We start from the raw sequence: 24,055 nt of genomic DNA, 5'->3' as shown, positions 1-24,055 counted from the left end.
GGCCTGCTTCCTAAAGCTCACAGGATCATGAGGCAGAAAACGTTGGATACAGCTGTTGGGCTTCTGGCACTCAGGCCTTGCTAAGTGCAGAGCTAGCACAGAGCCCTTAAATGGAGGATTTAATGCTGATCCTGTGGCAAAGTGCATCTCAGTGTTTGGGCTATCTTCAGATGTTGGGGCAGGTGACCATTTCAACACTGCACTGGCTGCTGCTCTAGCAGTATCATCTCAAGGATAGAAATGCAGTGTTTTATGACTAAAAGGTAGATTGTAAAATGTGAAGCAATTTGAAGATCATCCATTATTCTCTAGTGAAAGCCCCATGGTTATTTTTACTTTTTTATTGTTTTGTCAGTAAAAGGCCACTTCTGTATTAAGTCTCTTTGTAAAACACATTTTGAGCATGCTTATTATTTTTGTGCCAGTAGTAAATAATGAAAATGCTGCTTTATTAGTTGGAGGCTATCCCAAAATACTGTTACCAGTAATAACTGAAATATTTGACAGATACCTCAGCATTCCAGTTAAAAGGACTTTGCAGAAAATAAACACTATTAGGCATGCAGCATTTATTTGCACAAGTGAATGCTGTGCTGCTGTAAGCTGAACCACAGGGTAGCATTTCACTGAACTCACCCAATACATTCAAACAATGGTATATTTCAAATTAGGGAGCGTTATGATACCAGACTTAATCATTAAGTACCATCAAGGAACAGATGGCAAGGGAGGACACAACTGGTTTGCAGTCTGCATAGATTTAAGCATGAGGCCATTAAGCTATCACATTGCCATTTCTGATAGATTTTGGTCAATGAAAAATTAAAGACACATAATCCCCGATTATATGAAGTCTCAATCTGTGATTCATGACACTGGTAGTATTTCAAAAATCACTGAAGTTCCCTGTGTAATCAGGAGTTTTAAACTAATGCATGATTGGGATAGATGCTCCTGTCTGCTTTTATTGCTATTGAAATTAATGTATCTTGTCATAAGTAGGTTGCTCTTAAATGTAAAATTGCTTCAGGGCATCTTTTACCGCTCTGCTTCCTATCGACTTCTAGACAGATTTGCCCTATTTTGCTGGGCTGTTTGCCACTGAAGCAGCTCAGTATCCCCACCTCATAAAAGGAGCAGTTCAGAGCAGGGATGGCCTTAAAAATGTTTCTGGTAGCCACCAGAATCTGAGGGTTTTAAAAACACAGTTTTAAGACACTGCTTTTTAAAGCTGTATCTTAAACTGGCAATGTAGATCTTTTGATCTTCCAAATTATTTAATTTGCATCCTGTATTTCCATCAGTTTATTTCAGTGTCACTGGACCTATTTATTAATATATACTATACTATTACTATTATATACTATTATACTATATACTATTATATACTATTCTAGTGAACAGAATTGTTTTGCACTAATAAAAATAGAAACATTATACTAGTTGTAGAAATTCAACAGTTCAACTTATAGGTATAAGTGAAGTACTTCATTAAACTCTTTAATAAATTAGTTTTCCAGAAGTGTAAATAAGTTTAGAGTGGCTCTGAGAAGGTTCTGGCAGTTCATGTCTAGAATTTCATCTTCCTGTATGAAAAATAGTTGCACATAGAGACTTCATGCTTAGTAAAAAGTATTAGTATGCCATGACTTGGACCAGCCTGAAAAAATTTCTATGAACCACATAAAATGGAAATAAAGCATCCTGCTATATTATTTCCTCTTCAAGAGGGACAAATTAAGATATCAATACTTGAGATGATGAACTATATTGACTAAATAAATAATATTTAAAATGCTGTCTAGTGGATTACTGAGCATTCAGGTTGGAGTCTTTGAGAAAATGAGACCTGGTTATCAGTATTGGAAGGGAAGGTGGGTTTAGTTGTTTAGTTTGTTTTTTTTTTTAAATAAGGAATTTCCTGTTCAAAGACCTAATCATGGTCCTTTCATAGCACTGGTGTGAGGAGGGACCTGTCAGGTCTGTGCTTGGCTGCTCCATGCACAAACCTGACAGTTCTAACACAATGTGAAAGGTAGAAATAAATCAGTGCCTGAAGATCAGGGAGCTCTGCTGAACACCAGCACAGAGGCTGCTTGGTGGGAATCCCTCACTTTTCAACATTGACTTTTCAGCACAGGGCCATTTTAGTAGGTAGCCTAGAAACAGTCTGTGTTTATCATCATTTCATGGCATAATGTGGTTAGAAAAACCTCAATCACTGCAGCACAGAGGTGAAGTCCTGTTTGCACTGGAAGGTGCTGAGAGCAGGATTGCACTCTGGCAAGCATGGGAAACAATTTCTTGTCCAAGTCACTCATCCTAGTCACGTACTAACTGAGAGTGTCAAAAACAACTGACCTCCCATGGTTGAAGAATAATCAGCCAAGAGGACAGAAGTTACCAGAAAACCAGAAAAAGAAATCTACTACCAATAGTGAGTTATTGAGGGTACATGTTTAATAAATTTAAAATGATTGGTAGAGAGTAGTACTGATATCTCACTACCTTGCTTTTACTGAACCTTAAAACCAGTGGGTTAAACTTCTTGTTCCCACTACCTACTTTTAAGTTCTGCTGAAAAATGTCAAGGGAACTTGGAGTTTAGGGTTTCTGTTGGACCCTTTGCCATAATCATCTTTTGGAAAAGTTTAAAATTACTAAAATAATGTTTTTCTGTGCATCAGGTTGTCCCAAGGCTGACATTCTGATTTTAGGTGCTGGTCATTTGCACTAGCAGAGCATCTTGAAACTGGACAGTGGAGTTTTTCCCAGTGGTAAAAATCCAGCTCCAGAGCACATCTGCAGCCCAAGTTTTCCCAGCAAAAATTCACAATCTCAGTAAACTGCTTCCTGCAATTTAAGCCAACAACAAAAAGACAAACCAAAACAAAAACCCCTCCGAATTCTGTTTTAAGCTGCAGGAATGAATCATTTTGGCACTAAGCTTGTCGTGGAGGGAGGTGAGGTTGTTAAAGCAGCTCTTCCCTGCTGGCTGGGCTGATCCTGTGGTGTCATGAAGATCCAGTGCTATGCAAATATTGAAGTTTTTGTTCATCCAGGATCAATCTCAATATCCTAATGCAGCTTTGGAAATGAGAAAATGGAAAGCCTGAGCTTTTATGACGTTTGTGTTTTGAGTTCTTGTGGTTGCACACTAATTTTGGTGTTGATGCTAAAATAAGAGCTGGCACAACATCCTGGCACAACAGGAAACCCCTGTGCCCTGCTTTGAGTGCTCTAAAGGGACAGGCATCTGAAATGTGTGGCTGTAGAAATGCTGCTGAAGATGATGAAAAAGCCCAGAGATAATCCCGTGGTCATTAAGATTAAAGATGAAGATTAAGGGCCCAAATCGGCCTTTTGGAGATATGCATGTAGAAATAGGAGACTTCAGCTGATCTCTGGAGGTCAGCAGGATTTATTGTGGATTTTCTCTTCTGATTTTAACAAATTTGAATGAATTCAGTGTGGAAAGGGGTCCAGTTCTGTCCATCTGCAAAGCATAATTATTTTTAGCCCATTTAGTTGCTTTTACAGCTACAGGTTGGCTGATCTAATAGACCCAAGGTCACATCTTAGTCACATGGTTGGGCTAATATGTTCTAAAATTTATTTTAATTGTTTAAAATATTTTTAGGAACATGCTGATGAGGCAATTACCCATGTCCTAATTTTCCTAGATTTATAATAATAAATACAGAAAAAAAGATCCTTGGTCTGCTGCTTTTCTTTTAGAAATATCTGTGTGTTGGAGGTGCATTTTTTATATGACCTGACTTCCTTTCCCAGCAGTGGTTTTTCTATTATTTCTATTTGTGTTTATAAGCCAGGAAATGCTGATAGCAATAAACTGAAGAAAAGACATAAATATTTATTTTTTTAAAAAATCTAATATTCTAAATTTAAGCTAGCTGTAAAAGGCAAATAAAGTTTGTGTAAGTAATTTATATATAAATGAAAAATATGTAATTTTTGTACAGAGAGTATGTGAAACTACCAATCAAAGGAATAAATTGCATCAGAGTAAGTCATGATACCATAATATTCAGGTCATTTTTGTTTTATAGCAAATAACTCCTCTTTCTGCATTTGGTTCTGACTCTAATCCTCTGCCTGTGACTGAGTTATTGAATTCCATTACTTTTGCACATTACCAGGATCATTCTCCATTGCCATAGTATTTTTTGAAGGTTGTTCTTTGGGATTTTTTTTTCTCCTAAAGTTTGCCAGTGGCTGTTCTGGAAAGTGTATTCTATATTCCATTGTTTAAATCATTAATGACAATGTTGAATAAAACCAGAGCCAGCAGACACACATCCCTGCTGGGAGCCCTGGTTTGACAAGGAGAAATTGGTAGTTTGTTTTTGAGTGCAGCATCCCAGCCAGCTCTCATTTATCTGACAATAATAGTATCCTCGAACAATACAATAATGCCATTAAATATCAAAAGTTGCATCATCAAGAATCTGTAAAAGTGAGAAACTTCACACTGGCCATCCCTTAGGAATTCTTCAAACATTTCAGGGAGTGTTATGGGGTGTGCTTTGATTCTGCATGGTTTTCCATGGGAAATCCCAGTGAATGGTTGTGCTGCTGTCCTCTGTGTGTTACAAGGTATTGAAAAGGGGTGACTCCTCTGCCTTTCCTCAGATCCTTTCTGCTTTGTGGAGCAAAAAGTGATTGATTTCCTCCCTGCAGCCAAGACAGACCAGAGAAAAATCTGGTAGCATACGATAGTACATGACAAAAACTCCAATTAATAATCCCTTTGTTGTCACATTCCAGCAACCTGTAAATACATCCAAAACAGCTTAGTGTGTGTGTAGCACGATGTGTTTCATATCCATCATCATTCTACAGGTTAAAATTACGTTTTGTTCCTAGTAAATAGCATCATACAGCCACAGAAACTTTCCTGTCAGAGCCATTCCCTGGGCGTTGTGGTGGCTGCTCCCGGTTTCAGGCTGCATTGGCAGCAAACAGCAATGTGAGGCTGGCTGGCTGTGTCAGAGACACATTTCAAGCTCTTTGCATCTTCCACAAGTCCTTATTGATTTGTGGAGGGAAAAACAAGGCATGGTTATCAAGACAAGGAATGGCTGTGCTGGCACATGAACTATACCATTTGTTTTATAGACAAAGCTTTAAAGATTAATGTTCAGTGTGTTTAATGTGTTCTTTTTTCTGTTCTTCTTGCAGCAATCCAAAGTCTGCTAATCAGAGGATAAACAAAAAAGTAAACAATGATGCATCATTAAGGATTCAAAATTTGTCTATTTTGGTGAAACAAATAAAAACTTACTATCAGGTCAGTAATTGTTTGTTGTGCTATGTTTTGCCTGGAATTATTTCTAAATTTTCTTCTGTAGTTGTGGCTTTAAGGGTAACAGGAGTAAGATGAATAAGAGATGATTGTTTAGATATCTGGTCAAATTTCTTATCACTGTTTACAGGTATAAAGGTGGTGTTAATGCACTTCTGTATGAATAATGATCTGTTTACAGAATAGATACTCTCTGTGTGCAGTTACTCCTGTGGTTGGTATTTACTGAGTTGGACCAAGTTTTGTGCCAGTGAGAGACATTATTACATGTGCATTTAGTCTTGTAAATGGAATTTTTGTTAGAAGAACATGATGAAATGTACTGGGTTTAGAATTAATTTGGGAATTTTTAGTAAATGCAGCGAGGATCTAAGTCAGAGCTGTAGAAGAGCCAAAGAGCAACTGAAGTTGGATGCAGCAGTAGGAGCTGCTCCTGCTGGATGCTGAGCTGGACAGGGTGTGCTGTACGCATGGACACGCCACAGCTGGGCACTGCTGCTGTCACCAGTGTCCCTTCAGTGTGCCTTTAGTGCCCTTCCCCACTCCCCTGCTCCTTCCTGCCAGGAGAGCCCAGACCTGGCACAAATCCTTTGCTCTGCCTCTCCCTGCACCTCCTGGCCTGGAGCCTGCTCCTCCTCCTCCTGGGTCCTCACACAGAGTGTGCTTCCCAAAATTCTGAGTGCAGTGAGGATTCCCTGCTGTCACTGCTTCCTAAAATTCTGAGTGCAGTGAGGATTCCCAGCAGTCACTGCTTCCCAAAATTCTGAGTGCAGTGAGGATTCCAGCTGTCACTGCTTCCCAAAATTCTGAGTGCAGTGAGGATTCCAGCTGTCACTGCTTCCCAGAATTCTGAGTGCAGTGAGGATTCCCAGGTGTCACTGCTTCCCAAAATTCTGAGTGCAGTGAGGATTCCAGCTGTCACTGCTTCCCAAAATTCTGAGTGCAGTGAGGATTCCCAGCTGTCACTGCTTCCCAAAATTCTGAGTGCAGTGAGGATTCCAGCTGTCACTGCCCTGACCAGCCATGGAGCATCTTCCCAGCACTTCCCACCCTTTTCTCCTGCACATGGATTTCTGTGCTGCCTGCTAAGGCCCACATGCTTTTGCTTTTCCCAAAGGAAGTAATTTTCCACCAGCATTAGTGTTCCACAGCTGGTGCGACAGGAGGCACAAACACTGACAGGATTGATCTTTTTTGGAACACAAAGCATTCCCTATCCTGCTCTGGCCTCATGGTAGCACCAGTCCAGGTGCTCCAGGACCAGGCAGAATTGCTGGCATTTAGGTACCTTTGGATGGTTCAGGATTGCAGATGTTGCTCCAAACCTTTGTGATAGAAACAAATTTATTAGAGCTTTTTTAAAATAAAAAAATATTCTTTTTTAAGAAGTGGTAAAACCAGTCACCATGTCTTTAGTGGTCCAAGCTATATTGAACTGCCCTTTTTTAACTGTTTTATACACTTTTCCCCTCTTTTCCTCCCCAGTCTTTCAGGGTGTTGGTCACCCTGCAAACATGTGCTGGTGTTTCTGGCAGGAGTGAAGGCTGGAGAGCTCCTTGGAATCTAGAATTGCTTTTTGCATGTGTAGATATTCACTCCCTACAGTGCCTGCAGGGAGGTTTGTGCTCTGTGGTAGCTGAAGTGATAAAGGATGGGCTGTTTCACAGAGGGGTCACTTGAGTTCCTGTCACCTGTGAAATTCCCCAAGGCAGGAAAAGCTGAGGCTTGATGGATGCCTTGGAATCAAACTGAGAGGGCTCCCTTAGCCTGGGGTGGGGCAGGAGCCTCACAGCCCAGTGCTCCTGAAAGCTGAGAGTGCAGGAACCTGCCTGGGGCTGTTCCTGGGGCTGTTCCTGGGAGCCCAGGGAGGGGACAGGGCACCATTCCCTGCACCACACAGGATTTTCCTGAGGGCTGGCATCACACACTGATGAATGTGGGAATTTGGGATTTTTAGCACTATGTTAACCTAACTCTTAACACTTCTCATTCGGAGCTTGTCCGTGCTGGTTTGTTCCATGTGGTTTTATAACATCTGTGGGAAACCTTCCCTCAGTGCAGTGAAAAATTACATCAGTGCTGTGGAGGTACTTGTCAAAAACCTGCACTGGTAGAATGTAACATTCAAAATTAAGGTGTTATGTTAGATTAGTCAATTTTTTTTTTTGTTCCTATATCATCTTTGTTATTCTCTGGAATTACAGTTCTGGTCCTGAAGCAGTAATTGGAGTGTGTACATTCCTTGGCAGTGTAAGAGCACGGAACTGTTCGCAGCAGTTAGTTCAAGATAAATGATGCTAAATTTTTTTGTGGGCTCCAGAGGTTTAATTCAGTGATTGTCCATGACTCTCAGCAGATTTGAGTGAGGAGGTGAAAATCTTCAGTAAAATAAATGCTAGTGAGCTGTGAAAGTTTGTACAAGCAAAGCCAGTGCTGAGGTTAACACCAAGAGACAGAAAAGGTGTCAGACATCTCTGGGGCAAGGCAGAGGTGTTGTAAGGAAACAGGTGATCGTGTCTGTTCAGGACACAGGTTTTAGTTACTGCTGCTCATGCTCTGCTGTGATACAGCTTCATGATAGCACCGTGGAATTATTTGAGATACAACCAAAAAAACCACCCCCAGAAAACAACAAAAGCAAACAACAAAAAGCCACTTTAAAAATATGTGATTTTCTTTCATAGTAGCTGTCAACACTCCTTAAATTCACTATTTTTTATCTGTTTTATATTGATTTAAAACATCCTTTTCAAATAAAAATAAGACTTAATGTCTTATTTTTATTTGAAAATAGTCTTTATCAAGGTCTTGAGAAGTACAGGTGTCACAGTTGGTTAAACTTCATGATATTGGAGGAGGTCAAAGCTGGTTTTTGCCTCCTTATAATTTGTCTTAGGCTTGTCCAGAGGAAATGTATATTTTGCAGTCTACTGTTCATCAATTCAGGTATAATGTTGATGTTGTATATGAACTGGTGGGAACTTTCAGGTAGAGCTGTAGCTAATAATTTCCACTGGTGTTTTTTAAGAAATATTGGGGGTTTTTTTTCAATTTGACCTAAAACAAGTGGACCTGTGTTAGGTTGTTGCTTACAGTGACACCTGATGTGTGCCTTGGGCTCTCCTGGAATGTGTTGCTTTAGAGTAGGAACATTTTATATAATAATGGATCTGTCATTGTGGAAAAACAAAAAGCCTGACTATAGGATGGCATCTGCTGGGAATAAATATCTGGGAGCAGGAAAAAGACTCTTCTGCTTCAGGAGAATTAGGCTCTGTCTAGACTGGGGATTTGACCCGATTACAGCCATTACAGGAGCTCCATTGATGGAATCCATGGCACAGATAGGCAGAGCTGCTGCCTGGTGTGTGGCACTTCCAGCTAAAACTCCATGGGTTTGTACCTTTCTATTCACAGCTGGCCCAGTGTCACTGCAGCAAAAACCCCTGGGGTTTTCACATCCACCTTTTGGTGAGGCCAAAGAAACCGTGAAATAAAGGAAATGGAGTTTTTTGCAGTAGAAATGCACCTTAGAGCCAATAAAACAAATATGTATCAATAGGATAGTCAGGGAAACGTGAACATAATAAATTTAAAGGGTTTTGCTGCATTCTGAGACTGGGGATCTCGTTGGCTTAAGATCCCTAAGCCAGCTCATTGCCACGAGAGGATTTTGCTGTGTGAGATGATTGTGCAAACCAGTAAAACAAAGCTTCTGTACAAGTAACTCATATTTGTTAGTTGTTTTTTTAATTAGAATGCAAATAATTAAGTATTGTATGAATTGTATGCGTGAAGTCCTGAAAAATATTAAAACTGTTTAATAAATACTGATTTCTCTTTAATGGCTGTTGGCATTTGATGTTTGTGTTCATTCAGTACATATGATGTAAATAATGTTTTAATTAACTTTTATAGGAGACTTTGCAGCAGTTGATCATGATGTCTTTGCCAAATGTGCTAATAATTGGCAAAAATCCTTTTTCTGGTAAGTTTATTTTTTGACTAAGATAAAAATGTATACTGGTGTGATCATTTATATTCTTTCACTGGAAATAAAATTCCTGTAGGGTTGAGCTTCTCAACAGAAGATTGTTGAAATACTTTATCAACTAAGTGGTTTAACAATGATGAGTAATGATTTAATAATGATTTTCTTTGTCCACACAAAGGGTCCACACTCTAAAAAATGTGTTCTGTCACAGCCTCAGCCCTGGCTTTCACTAGGATTTATACTGAGCCCAGTGCATTTCCCAGCAACCAGTGAACCACTGATGGCACAGAGTTAAAGTTCCGTGTACTCCCAGCTACTGCACCTTCAACTTTCTTTACCTGTGTCACTGCTGAGGGAATTGGCAGTTCAGTGCATCTCACTTGATCCAGCTCCTGATCCTTGTTTCTCCTTCCCCCAAACTCTCCTGCTTCTCTTGCATCCATACCTGAAAAATATTGCAATTACCTTCTTGTTTTCTCCCTGAACTGACACTGTCTTCTCCATGCTCCCACCTTCTCTGCTTCCAGCTCTGAGAGTTGCAATTTTCAGACCAAGAAAATTAGCCAGTGTGGATCCAGCTGACTGTCCACAGCCACTTGGGGATCTCTGCACCATGCTCTCAATTCCAGCAGCACGGAGCAGACACACCTGGCCTGCATGGAGCCACGGTGGATTGGGCAGAATTTATTTCCCTAGGTGTCATGTGCCCCAGGTGTTGTCCTGCTGACGTTCTGCCACCTCAGCAGAGAGGTCAGGAACTGCTCTACCAGGCTGTGTGGCTTCCCCTGGCTGCTTTGATTTCTTTGGGATGTCTTCTCTGCTGCTGTGTCTGTGGGCCAGGGGGTTCCTCATGAGCCAGAAGAACCATCTGTGTTTCCTCACTTCCCAGTCCCAGGGCTCATAACATTGGTATTTTCCATATCCCATCTGCACTATCCCATCTCTGTAGGTATCTTGCTTTAATTCTTTTGGGTTTTACTTTCTGCTTTTGAGCATTGCTGCTTTTGCTTCCGAGGTCACAGCTTTTTCAGTTTTTATATGTGCAGCTGCTGTCATATGCACCAAGAAGTGTGAATGTGGTCCCTTCCTTTCCAAAAGAACAGAATGCATCATGCTTTTATAATTTTGATTCCAGACTTTTTTAAGGTTTTTGAAAGACTCCATGGATTTGCCTAGAAAGCAGATTTACTGGAAAAACAGATTTAAAAAACCCCAGCTCCTAGTATTGTTTTGTAGTGACATTTTTTATTCTGTTCAAGATACTGAGAGAAAATGTTTTAATAACATTGTGTAGTGTAAGATGACATTTCATTGAAAATGCACTATCAAACCCCACAGAGATAAATAATACTGCATTCAGTTGTATACATTCAATTTTATGGTTTGGTCATTTTTAAGGAGTTGTCTTTGTGTTCTGGGATCTGTGGTTTGGCAGCTCTGCTGGTGTGTGCTTTGCTCTTCTGTGGGGATTTTGTTGCATTTGTGAGAAAATTTGGACTTTTCTGTCGTGTAGCACTCACATTTTTAAAAAATGGTTATGCCTGGACAACATTCTTGAAGGTGTTTCAGCTCCCTGCTGGAGTTCTACCCCAGAGTTTGATCTGAACTAAAATACAGACCTGTTCTTCTGGGTTCTGTCCAGAACCTTTCCCCTTTGAAAGTTAGGGCTGCTCTTGTTGTGTCACTTGGGAAAGGATCTCATCACTACATGGATTTTTTAAGGTTGTTTTGGGCAGGTGCAGGGAAATGAACCCTCAGAGATCTTTGGAGACACTTGCTGTGTAAATCTGGTTCCATCAAGGCCAGCCTCAGAGTAAAAGTCAATTCCCTGATAACAACTTGGATTTGGTCCACTAAAACTTAGGCTGGAGGGGTGATTTTTCACAGGGATGTTGCCCAGTTTTTCCCCTTTGCACTTAGGGAATTATTTATTAGTAGAGAAATCCCAGGAGATGCCAAATTGCAGATGGAGCAGCACTACCAGAGGCAGTTGGCTCCTGGAGGCAAATGCAGGGAGAAGGCTGGAGTTGAGGTTGGGTAAAACAGGTCAGCAGGGATTTTATCAGGAAATATTTCCTGAGCTGACTGGCAGGGAGGCACTTGGAGGAGAAAACTGGAGGAGAGCTACAGCCTGGGACTGTAAATGTTAAATTAAATTACAGAGGGATAATGATGAGGCCAAGGGGAAGGGGAAAGATGAAAGTTCATATTCCTGAGGGAGCAGGGCAGGGGAGGATGGAAGCCTGCAGAGGGTGTGAAAGTCAGGGATTCCTTAGGGTGAGCACAGGGAAGATCAAACAGTGACACAGGGTAAGGACAAAGTTCAGCAGCAGGTTGAAGAGAGTAAAACAGAATCATCTATTTCTGTGTTTCTGATGGAGGAAAAAGAAGAAAAACAGAAGATGAGGGAAGCTGAGATGGTTCAGTATTTTGGTCTCTTCCTTCGGGGAATGTGGGGGAGAGACAAGGAATCAATATTCAGGCAGGTGTTTGAAAGGCAGTCAGGAGATGAAGAGTGAAGAGGAGCTTAGGGATTGCTTAAAAATTAAGAAAATATGATTAATTTATTGGGGTAAGTGAATGCAGGCTTTGAGCTGTTGGATTCTCCTGTTGCACTGTTCCTGTTAACCTTTATTGATAAGACAGAAAGCCAGCTTGAATTCCCCTTCTTCCACTGAAGCAGCTTCTGGTGAAACACTTTCCTTGATGCTTTTTCTATTTCTCCATGAAAGACTTCACAGCTTGAGCCTTTGGGATACAAGAAGCCTGAATAAATGACTGAAATAGCCCATCTGAGTCTATGTTTTTTGTAATGTATTTATCTACCTGAGAAACCTCTTGAAAAATTGCAATATTCCATGATCATTGGGAATATACACATTATGTAGCTCCCTCCAAAAGCAGCAGCTTGAGTCAATGCCTAAACTGTTTTGTCATCCTTGTAGCATTTGCTTCATGGCATTTATGTTCTAGATTTAGAATATATTTCTATATTTAGTAGCAAGATGAGGACATTGTCAACGTAAAAAGTAAGAAACATTTTTATTAATCTGTAAACAGAGTTCTTTAAGCTTCTTTAGGAGATTAAGATGCTTAAGGCCAGATTTGGAAATACATTTTGATTTTTTGGATGTGCAGATGAATATCTAATACAGCTTTGTAAGGAATTTAAATGAACTTGTCACCTAAACTCTTCCAATTTGGCAGTGACAGATAATTTAAGCACTTTTGTAACTATCTTGAGAGACCTGAGATTACCTTTGAAAACTTGATTGTAGGTCTCCAAAGCACTTCTAAAAATGTCACTCTGAAGTTTTGCTTTTTGAAGGGCTGAATTATTTTTCCATTTGAAATTGTTCTGGCTGTTCAGGTGTTTGGTTACTCTGGAAGTCAGCAGTTAAATGGCAAAAAGGACTGAGCTGAAAGCTCCTCTGGTTCTTTTCTAAACTAGGTTAACATAAATTCTATGGAAATAACAAGAAAACCTCCTGTTTTCTGAGGGATAGGGGAGTAAGCTCTAATTACCATTTTACAGTTACCATTTTTTCTTGTTTTCTTCTCAGAGCCAGGTACTGAAGAAGTAAAAAAGCTCCTCCTGCTTTTGCTTGGTTGTGCAGTTCAGGTGAGTTTAATTGTGTTTGTCTCTATGAAACTTTTGAATTACTCATCTCTTTTCTTACTATTTTAATACTTGGGGTGGTGTAAAACTTCTTCCTTTGGTGGTACAACTGCATTCCTTGGAAAATGGGAATATTCAGATTTTTAGTTAAATGACTACAACTCTACACCTGTTATTGCACAAATACCTCTGATACCACCATCATGGGTTATTAATTTCAATAGTGTTAATTTACCTGATACTGTAAAGAAAGGGTGGAAATGGTAAAGTGCTGAAAATGAACTCACTGCACTGTTTCATGTTTTTAATGAACTATCACAGAATTTGAATAAGTAGCAATTTTAAGAAACCTCTTTCTTGTACCATTTCAATTTGATTTTCCTTGTATCATTTAATTAGTGTTGAAAGTTATAATTACTGTAAAATGGCATGAACTAGGGATTTACTGGTCACCAGAATTATTGGATAATAATTTAGTCATGTGGCCATTGCAATGTCAGCTTTAGAAGTTTTAGCTCTTAAGAAATGCAAAAGAGGAATGAAAATACTTGCAATTATACATATAAATGTGTATAAAATAGATGTCTCTATTTTTAGTGTCAGAAAAAAGAAGAATTTATTGAAAGAATCCAAAGTCTGGATTTTGATACCAGAGCAGCTGTTGCAGCCCATATTCAGGAGGTATTTTGGGGGGTTTTTGCTTTTAATTTTGGGGATCTTTTGAGATGGAATATTGCATTGCAGGAGGGGGAGTTGCACGTGTTCAATGGCAAGTAAATCACATATGTGATTTGCATATTGAGTGGTTGTAGTAAGCAAAAAGGCTTTATTTTTTCACTTGATTCACAAAAAGATTTAATGATTGAGCATTTTTGGGTTTTATTTTTAGAGCAGTACCAGAAAGCAAATTTGTTGCTTCAAGAATTTCTTAGTTACATACAGCAAATTTAGTTTAGTGAAATCTTTCTATGCAGATTTCTTTATAAAATATAATTCCAATCAAATGTATGTGGTAGGTAATTTATAATGTTATTGTCACCAGAAGGACAAGGTGCTGCTTCCAGGCAGACAAAAAATTCTTTCTTTACATACAATTAAATATATTTTAAATGTTTTTTCATACCTTATCCAGAAAACTTAACCTGTAGAGTTGCAGCTTTATTTTTCCTTTCTACTCTTAAAATTCCAAGAGGATGTTTTTTCCCTTTCATTTCACCCCATGTAGGTAACTCATAATCAGGAAAATGTGTTTGACCTGCAGTGGATGGATGTCATTGTGCTGACACAAGAGTATGTTGAGCCTCTCCTGAAAAATATGGCCTTGCATTTAAAAAGGCTTATAGATGAAAGAGATGAGCACTCAGAGGTATGCATGTGGCTTAAGAGAAATACAAGAAATCATCTTTTTCTGAGATAATTCAGCTCAGGATTTTTATAACTAACAGTTTAATTTTCTGCTGACATGTTAAAGCAAGGATTCCTGGCTGCCAGAACTTTGTTTCAGGGAGTTCCTCTGTACATATTTGTTTAATAATGTAGGAAAGATAAAGTAGGAACGATAAGAGGTGATCTTTTCCACATAGCCAGAGTGGGAAACAACTTCAGCATTGATCAGCAGCTGAAAGCAGAGACTCCAAAGCTGTATCAGCTGCATTTACCAGGAATCAATAACCCATCAATTTGCAAGGCAGTCACTGAAAGCTGTTCTATTCCCATGTCCTGTCGTCCAGGTTTGAGGGGAATAAAGCAGATCCATACCAGCAGAGGAGGTTTTGCAGACTTATCTTGAGGCACAGTTGTTGTACCATGTTAGAATCAAGGAACAGAACTATATTTACTGCAAAGTTGTGAATCATCTTGGTGGTCCCAGATTTGCCCCTCAGTAGAGTGGGTGTGTCAATGGTGCAATCATTCCAGATATTCCTTTGACAGTTCTTCCAGATCACAGCCTTGGGAGGAATAAAACAGAGGGGAGAGGATGGGGGTGATGCCTTTGTGCAAAGCAAAGGAAAAATACTTCAAACTGTGAGAGATGCTCATATTTGGCCAACACCTCTATTTGTAGGGGAAAATAGGAATATTCCTGTAGATCTGGCACTTTATTCAGTTGTCAAGGATGAAGAACACGACTTTGTTTAGAGATACATGTGTATCTTTATTTTTAAGAGGTGGTGGTTTTCAAGGAATTTGCACCTTTGATTACCCAGTCTGTTCTGAGCACTGGTCATTTTGTGGGGTTAAAAGTCTGAAGTGAAAAATAAAATTTAGAATAGCAGAAAAATAAAATCTAAACCAGCAGAAGGTCCTGTTCAAAAGCTGCGGGTCTTTGCTTTAGGCGTAGAGCTGCAGGCAGAGCTTTAGACTTCCTCGATGGCCAAAACCTTTCCATGGTTGTGGTGCCTTTGCAGTGTTTGCAATGAATGACACACAGAGGTGTCTCTGTGAGGGCCCCTCTGGACTCTGCCCTGTTCTCTGCCCTCAGACCATCATTGAGCTGTCGGAGGAGCGGGACTGCCTGCGCTTCCTGCCGCACGCCTCGGCCGCGCAGTCCCCGTGCGGCTCCCCCGGCATGAAGCGCACCGAGAGCCGGCAGCACCTGAGCGTGGAGCTCGCCGACGCCAAGGCCAAGATCAGGAGGCTCCGGCAGGAGCTGTGAGTACAATGCACACTCAGACCCTTTCCACACATCCAGTCCTCTTCAGAGCAGTTCACAGAATCACAGAATGATGAGGTTGGAAGAGACCTCTAAGATCACTGGGTCCAACCTATGCCCTAACACCTCAACTCAACTATAGCACCAGCTGCCACGTCCAGTCTTTTTTTAAACACATCCAGAGATGGTGATTCTACCACCTCCCTGGGAAGAGCATTCCAGTACTTTTTATTCTTTTGGTAGAAGTTTTTTTTTCTAATATCCAATCTATACCTTCCCTGACATAGCTTGAGACTGTGTCCTCTTCTTGTGTCAGAGACCGACCCCCACCTGCCTACAACCTCCCTTCAGGAAGCTGTAGAGAGCAATAAAGTCACCTCTAAGCCTCCTTTTCTCCAGGCTAAACAGCCCCAGTTCCCCAGCTCTCATAGGGTTTGTGTTCCAAGCCCCTCACCAGCCTCGTTGCCCTCCTCATCCTGCAACCCACAAGGAATTTCCCCAGGATCTGGAACAAGTTGTTCCTAGCATCAGCATTCACAAGACACAGTTGTTTCTGTTTATTGGTATGGCTTGACAGTGTAGACCTTCAAAAAGCTTCTGAAAGTTTGAAGTTTTGAAAGTCTACATGGGACATGCTCAAGCATCTCACCATCCTTCCCAAACTGAGGGCCAGAACTGGACACAGCACTCAAGGTGTGGCCTCACCAGCACTGAGTACAGGGGCAGAATGACCTCCCTGCTCCTGCTGGCCACACAATTCCTAAAGCAGGAAGCCATTGGCCTTCCAGGAGCCACTGGCTTTCTTGGCCACCAAGGCACTTTACTGGCTCATATTCAACCAGCTGTCAACCAGCACCCCCAGGTCCCTTTCTGCCTGAACACTGTCCAGCCACACTATCCCCAGCCTGTAATTCTTTGTCCTTTTAAATGTTTTTTTTTAGTTACTGCTCCCCAGGAGGGGTATTTTTATAATGCAAGATCTGTGACCCATGGGACAAATACAGCATTTCATCTGTGTTTGTCTGTGTTTGTATTCATAATGATGTTTTGACCTAAATTTTATTCTCTGATGTCCCTGAAATCATGGATTAAAGGTGGAAGCCTCACAAATCTCAGCATTTTGTTCTCAAACCAGGTGATCATTAAAAGGAGATGAAGCAGGAGGGATTCTTTCTCAGCAGCATGATTTGGTGACCTGTTTCCAACAAGAAATACTCACCTATGGTTAATTCCTGGTTCAAAATCATTGCAGATAGGACAAAAAATTTCCATTAGAATGCTTTCCTATCTCCCACCTCTTTGTTCCTGTGTAAAAGATTTCTTGTCTGCACACCACTTGCTTCCTCCTGAAAACTGCTCCTGATTCTGCAGGTTTCTGTGGGCTCTTTGTCTTCATAGTCAAGGAGCAGATCTGAGCAGAGTGAGGAGTTATTTAAAGAGAAGATCAGTAACAGACCTGTGGAGAATCTGCTTCTCCCTGTAGCAATGTGTCAGTTGTTTTAGCAGAGTGAAGTGTGTGTGTGTTCTGAATTAAAATGCTCCATCTGAAGAGATTCAATGTGTGTAGAAACAGCATAAATAAAGATTTATTTTATTTTTTTTTTTAAATTCAGCACAGGGGAGAGGAGACATGTAAACTAAATCACAAGCTGAAGGTAGCATAAGTCACAATTCAGAGTTTGTTGATCAGATGATTTCTAGCTGGCTGGATTAAGGATCTTGTTGATTTACTCTGAGGATCCCCTTCCCCCACTACAGCATGGTCTTCATGAGGAACAGAGGACAAAAGCTGGGGCTCTTTTCCCCTGATGTCTGTATTATTATGTGTCTCCTGCAATGAGCCCGCCCAGGATATTCTATAAACAGCTGCACCAAGAAAATTAGTGAAAAAATTGCTGTTATTAGTTTGATTGACAGTTAATAGATAGCCTAAACAGTGAACACTGGTATGTTCTGTATAATTTAGTCCAATCCTCTCCAGTCTGGAGCTGAAGCGTGCAATTAGGGCAACACTGATGGCTCAGAACAGTCCACATTTTGCACTCTTATTTGAATTCAGTTGGTAAATAATTTCCCTTTACATGTAGCAGCATCTTAAAATACCAGACTTGGATGAATTAACTTCTGTCTGCAGCATTTAGTGTTAAATGCTGCATCTATTTGATAAATTTTAAATTACATTAATTCCAGACTTGGAAATACTCAGCATAAAATTTATTTATAATCTGGTTTTGGCAGTGAACCTTCATACCTGGTTTAATATGCAGTGTAGCTGATGTAATTTCCTATAAAAGGTCTTGTAAAGATTATTTTTCAGTTGGATGGAAACCAGGGAATACAGAAACTCCAAAGAAGGAATTTGCACACCTCATTTTCTGAGGGTTGAGTTCTGTGTGTTCCCATGTAGAACAATTACAGGAATATGGATGCTGATGGAAAAGTTACAGGAATCAGGAATAAATTTGTGTTAGTGCCTGGTTTCTGAGCACCTCTGGGGGGGGAAGGCTGTGACAGGGATGTTGCACTGAGCTGTGCAGAGCTGAGCCTCCTGTGCTTGTAGGCTCAGTGACCTTTTCCAAACAATCCTTTTCCAAAGAGATCATTCATGGTGAAATTGGCTCATCTTTAAAAACAACTGCTCTAGTTTTGTTTAAAACCTACCTAATTTTTGTTGGTATGATTGCTTTGAGATAGCATTATACATTTCAGTGCATTACATTTTCTTATTCCCCCCTTTTCTGCTTTAGTTTCTTACTTGCATTCCAGAATGTGGAATAATACAGTAACACATTTGAATATGCAATCAATTTTTTAAGAAAATTCAATATTGGCAGGGTTTCTCCAGCAAATACTGGAGTTTGTTCTGAGGTGCAGTTGAATTTTTAACATCAGGTGTTCTTTGTCTGTCAGAGAATTAAATATTTCCTTTGCACTTAGTCATGGTTTAAGAAATTCATTTTTAAGGATTGGGAAATGAGTTGGAAGTTAAGAATGAATCATGTAAGAACTGTAGCATTCTATGTCAAATTGTTTTTATCACAGATTTTTGAGTAGACTAAAACAGACACTGTGTTGTCTCCATAAAGTTAAAATTCATTCTGTGTTTCATGAAATTGCTGAGTTCATTAAGCAGTATCTTCTTCAGTTGAGTCAAGACACCTAAAACCCTTTAATTCTGCTCTGCAAGAAAAGGAGAAATTACAGAGCTGTAAAAGTGCTCTTAAAATTGGCTTTACTTGATTCTGACAAGGGGTCAGTGTCTGGTTCTCCTGGAAAGAATTTGGACCTTTAGAATGTGTAATTAGAAATTATTCTGAGTTGAGTTTCGGATGTGGATCTCCTGGTACACACTCATGTGTGATATCTGTGGTTTCTTACACAAAATCCCTTATTGCAAACATTCCTTCTTACACCCTGTTTTCTGCCCTGTGTGAGTAGGAGACAACAATTTAAAGCACTACGAAAAGCCCAACAAATTTAAAACATTAGATAAAGACTAAAGCCAAAAAAATAACTAAATCTTAATGGCAGCCCTCAATTTTACACTCTGCTGTCCCTGAAATTGTGGGTTAAAGGTGGAAGCCTTACAAATCTCAGCATTTTATTCTCAAACCTGGTGATCATTAGCAGGTTTTGTGGCTGTGTTTAACTGGTTTGTGTTTTCCTCTTCAAGTGAGGAAAAGACTGAGCAGCTGCTTGACTGTAAACAAGAGCTGGAACAGATGGAAGCTGAACTGAAGAGACTTCAGCAAGAGGTGTGGATTTAATAATTTTATTATTTTAAGGAAAGTTGCAACCACCATAACAATTCACCACTCTTTTTTGATATTAAGTATGTTTTCATGTTTATTTTTTTGTTTTGCATTCTGAACCCGACCTTGTGTAATTATTCCTTTATTTGGTATATTATGATGGAAAAAAATGCCCTGACTTAGACATTTCTTCTCTAATTTCTGTTGTTTCTTCATTCAAGCAATTTGCCACCAGTGCATCCTCTGAAAGGACCTTCTTAAAGTTGAAAGTGCTCCAATTCTGTCTGGTTTTTCTTAATACTTTCTGTGGTGATAATGAGGGGAAAAACCTTAAATGCATCATAAATATACAATATATGTTGTGGTGTTGTGAGGGTCCCCAGGACAAGGTGAGAGATGAGAATTTGACTCCAAGCTCTCAGAAGGCTAATTTATTATTTTATGATCTTACATTATATTAAAAGAAAAAAAAATATTAAACTAAAAACTAAAACTATACTATACTAAAGAAAGAGAAAGGAGACATCAGAAGCCTACACAAGAATGATAATAAAAACCTGTGACAGACCAGAGAGTCTGGCACAGCTGGACTGGGATTGGTCATTAAGCAGAAACAATTCACGTGCTGGGATAAACAATTCTCCAAATCACATTGCAAAGCAGCAAAACAGCTTCTCAGGAGGAAGAATCCTGGCAAAGAGATTTTTCAGAAAATAAAATGGTGACACCATAAATATATATATATATATTTATAGTGAGTCCTTGAGAAAGCCCAGTACAGTTTCCTTGGAAATACAATCCCCTACAATCCTGTACAATATATTGGATTTTTCTTTGAATTTCTCAGAGTTACCAATACCCTTGCTGCATTGCTGTCTCTCCCTGTGTCCCAGAACATGAACCTGCTGTCGGACGCGCGCTCTGCCCGGGTGTACCGGGACGAGCTGGACGCGCTGCGGGAGAAGGCGATCCGTGTGGACAAGCTGGAGAGCGAAGTCAGCCGCTACAAAGAGAGGCTCCATGACATTGAGTTCTACAAAGCCAGGGTGGAGGTGAATCAATCCAGGGGGAAAATCACCCACAGCCACTGTAGGAGACCGGGGGGTGGGATGGTCGGGACGGATGGAGACGAGAGATCTCTGAAGCCAGGTCGTGGAACTTGGGGTTTATTGCCAAGGGGGCCTTTGGGAACTTGGGGTTTATTGCCAAGGGCCTGGGTGCAGGGGCCTTTGGGAACTTGGGGTTTATTGCAGAGGGCCTGGGTGCAGGGGCCTTTGGGAACTTGGGGTTTATTGCAGAGGGCCTGGGTGCAGGGGCCTTTGGGAACTTGGGGTTTATTGCCAAGGGCCTGGGTGCAGGGGCCTTTGGGAACTTGGGGTTTATTGCAGAGGGCCTGGGTGCAGGGCCCTGCTGGGAGCTGCCAGCCACAGCTTGGAGCAGGCCCGAGAGAAGAGAGGGGTAGACAGGATGAGAGGGTAAGAGAGTAAAAGGGTGAGTGTAAGGGAGTAAAAAAGGTGAGAGCGTAAAAGGGCAAGAGAGTGAGGTTTCCATTACAGTACAATAAATCTTCTGTGTTGAATATTCTAATTCTCACTAACCAATCTAGTACAATATACAAATCCTATAGCATTTACATACAGCCTATAGGAATCACTACATTACCATACAGTGTTACATTTTGAACCCTAAAAACTCCTCTTTGGATCCCTTTTGCCAAGCTAGTGGGGTCTGCTCTGACCCTTGGGCCTGTCTGCAAGCAGAGGGAATTGTTTCATCAAAAGGGGATTACCTTTAGCCACACCATTGTTTTCCAGTTGTTCAGTAACTGAGGTATCTCAAAGCTTGCTTTCATTTCAATCTCGCTTATAGTTTCCATATTCTCAAAATCTTTTGCCAGACAATCATATTTATAAGGCTTTCCTGTTTCATCTTCCCCAACAAGCCACCATTCTTTAATGTGGCCTCTGCTGGGTATTGGGCTGTCCCCAGTGGGCTGCAGTGGGACTGAATAGCACAGTCGTGCTCAGCACAGCCTGTCTGAGCTCCCAAGCATTCCCATGTCAGAGTTCAGGACATCCCTCTGCCTGTCCTGGATGGCTGGAACCCCTGCCAGGGGGCACAGAGCCCAAGATGCCTGTGATTTTGATTATGACCCATAGAGCAAATTACCAACCTTACATGAAGATCTGCAAGCCACGAAAGTCTAAGTAGAATAATAATCACTTTGTCACGGGGTGAAGAATACATTTTTTGGGGTTTTTAGAATGGGGGTTCAGAGGGCAAGATGGAGGAATCTGGGCATGTCCAGCTTTTCTCCTTCTTCTTGGCTTCCATGTGCTGCTGTGATGTTGGCACTTTTGGATTGGTTTAGAGTAGAAGCTCACTGCCTAACGTAGGTGACAGGTATTGGAAAGTAATTGTAAATAAAGTACACGTAGTTTTTAGTATAAAAAGATAACACCACCCCAAGGCAGTCACAAGATAACACACCCCAAGTGTGCCTCTGCCTGTCCTGCTGAGTGGAACTCAGCTGGCCAGAGAAAGAATTTTATAGATAAGAAACAATAAAAAACCTTGAGACCGAGAACTGAAGAGTTCTGACTCCTCCTTCAACCACCAGGCTGGGAAAAGAGACTTTCTGATGTATCTTGGGGTCACTTTGAGCAGCTAAAGCCCCCAGACCCCCAGCCACAGGCCACCCTAGCAAGCTTAGGTGGTATCAGCTCTAGTGATTATCAGGTTATCATTTTGTGATTTCAGCTCTTTGCTTGCTGGATGCCTTAGGCAGTCCCAGGAGAAGGCTGTGTGAGGTTCCACAGGGGTACAATTATTGAATCTTCTGTGAAGGTTGTCAGGGACAGCTCTTCTGCCAAGCTGGGACAACAGTAGGGGTTTTTATAGGGTACAGAGGTTTTAGGAATTGTCCAATAGTAAGGGTTAAAGGAAGGTGACCTATAGTAATACAAAGAGATGAGCCCTTTCCAAAGGTGGAAAAAGGGGCTTCTAAGGCCCAGTGTTCATGACTGGGCATTTCCTATCCTAGGCTGCTGAACATGGGGGCATTGCAGCTCCTGGGCCTGCTCTTCTGTTCTTCTCTTGGCTGGGGCTTTTCCAAAGTGCATTTGGAGATTAAAGCATTGGGATGTGAGAAGGGGTTGCAGCATCTTGCTCTGTGAGATGGCAGTCATGTTTTTGTGACAAATTCCATTTTTTGGGGAATTGTTTCCATGTCTAATGGCATGGAAGTCAGCAGTGTTCACCAGAGCTCTAAGCTAGCAAGGCCAGTGGAAGCCTTGGTGAAGGATGGATTGAGAAATTCACAGAGGAATTAATTCCAAAAATGCTATAAATTTAATCATTCCTTTCTCCTCTGTATATCTCCTAAGGGGAAGCAATTTTCTGAGTCAAGTGTTGAGGAAAGGAGAGCTGTTCACATAAATGAGTACAGAACAATGGCACAAAATACACTAAAAAAAGATGTACCAACACCAGGCAAGGGGAACTTGGAGTTCTGGCATGAATTAGTAATTTAGGAGGCAAATCAACATGCAGGAATTTTTTATCAGGCCATCATTCTAAATGACAAATTTGATGGGCAAGTGCCATATGGTATAAAAATCAGTAAGGGAAAACAGATTAGTCAACAGGATTTGACAACAGTGGAAGTTTCATTTTCATAGAATGTTTAAACTAATAAACCCCCTACAAATTGTTTATGTGTTTTCATAGCTTGTAAACTACTGGATATTTCAAGCATTCTTCAATAAAGATTAATATTAATTAGTTGGGTTTGTGTCATAATAATTATGAGTTAACTTAATATTTGTCTAGGCAGGAGTATGAAGGATATTTATGTGATCCTTTTCCAGATTTTGCAGCTGACTGTGTGCTGAAGTTTGAAAAGTTTTGTCTTTATATGATGAGGAAAAATGCCAATTATGTGTTTTACACATTACTTTCATCAGATGCTATTAAAAAAATCCTCCATGTACCAAAATCAAAGCTGCTCAGGCCCTTTGAGAGTGGCTGGCTGTATTTTAAGATTGTGGGTGCATTTTCAGCATCGTGGCCTGACTTTGGGCCCAGTGGCCTATAAACCTATTTTTGGGCTGTACATGCAGTACATCTTTCCAGATCACAGCCCAAATCACAGGGATCCTGATGGTTTGATTATAATTATCAACACCTTATTTGTTTAATGGCTTAGGGAGTATTTCATTTATGTCAAATTCTATTTTCACAGAAACTCTTAAGTTGCATTTATGTGGAATTGCTGTAAAGGTGCTTTTCATAAAAAGTCTGTTACAGCTCCCAGTTTTAGTTTCTGAAACTGGTTGTGATGTGTATCAAAGTTTACATGAGCAGGGGAATGCTTCTGGTTTGGGATTTATTTGTTGTTGTTCCATTTTTGTTGTTGCAAAGTTTGCATGAGCAGGGGAATGCTTCTGGTTTGGGATTTATTTGTTGTTGTTCCATTTTTGCAGGAGTTAAAGGAAGACAATCAGGTGTTGCTAGAAACCAAGACAATGCTGGAAGATCAGTTAGAGGGGACCCGAGCTCGATCAGATAAACTGCACGAGTTAGAAAAGGAGAATTTACAGCTGAAAGCTAAACTGCATGACATGGAGATGGTGAGTGGCAGGGGAGGGTGGCAAAGGCAGCTCATACACACTGAATTTAATTCCTGTTTTTAATAAAATGCTTGAAGATA

General features: G+C 40.6%; 1 protein-coding gene across 22 annotated transcripts in view; it reads left to right on the top strand.

The window, feature by feature from the left end:
• CCDC88A (coiled-coil and HOOK domain protein 88A) overlaps positions 1-24,055 on the top strand; it is a 70,686-nt gene that overhangs the window by 10,352 nt on the left and 36,279 nt on the right. For 21 of the 22 annotated variants that reach the window (XM_077176239.1, XM_077176244.1, XM_077176242.1 and 18 more), the window contains exons 4-12: positions 5,203-5,311; positions 9,245-9,314; positions 12,884-12,942; positions 13,537-13,620; positions 14,165-14,305; positions 15,422-15,591; positions 19,266-19,347; positions 20,238-20,396; positions 23,829-23,975. In XM_077176239.1, the coding sequence (XP_077032354.1) occupies positions 5,203-5,311; positions 9,245-9,314; positions 12,884-12,942; positions 13,537-13,620; positions 14,165-14,305; positions 15,422-15,591; positions 19,266-19,347; positions 20,238-20,396; positions 23,829-23,975 (1,021 nt within the window). Of the gene's footprint in view, positions 1-5,202; positions 5,312-9,244; positions 9,315-9,890; positions 10,071-12,883; positions 12,943-13,536; positions 13,621-14,164; positions 14,306-15,421; positions 15,592-19,265; positions 19,348-20,237; positions 20,397-23,828; positions 23,976-24,055 lie in introns of those variants that run through there. The other variant, XM_077176232.1, reaches the window with a different exon arrangement.

Source organism: Agelaius phoeniceus, chromosome 3 (genome assembly GCF_051311805.1).
Source record: "Agelaius phoeniceus isolate bAgePho1 chromosome 3, bAgePho1.hap1, whole genome shotgun sequence".
Classification (NCBI taxonomy): domain Eukaryota; kingdom Metazoa; phylum Chordata; class Aves; order Passeriformes; family Icteridae; genus Agelaius; species Agelaius phoeniceus.
The sequence above is the reverse complement of the archived record's forward strand: the minus strand, read 5'-3'. Positions and strand labels throughout refer to the sequence as shown.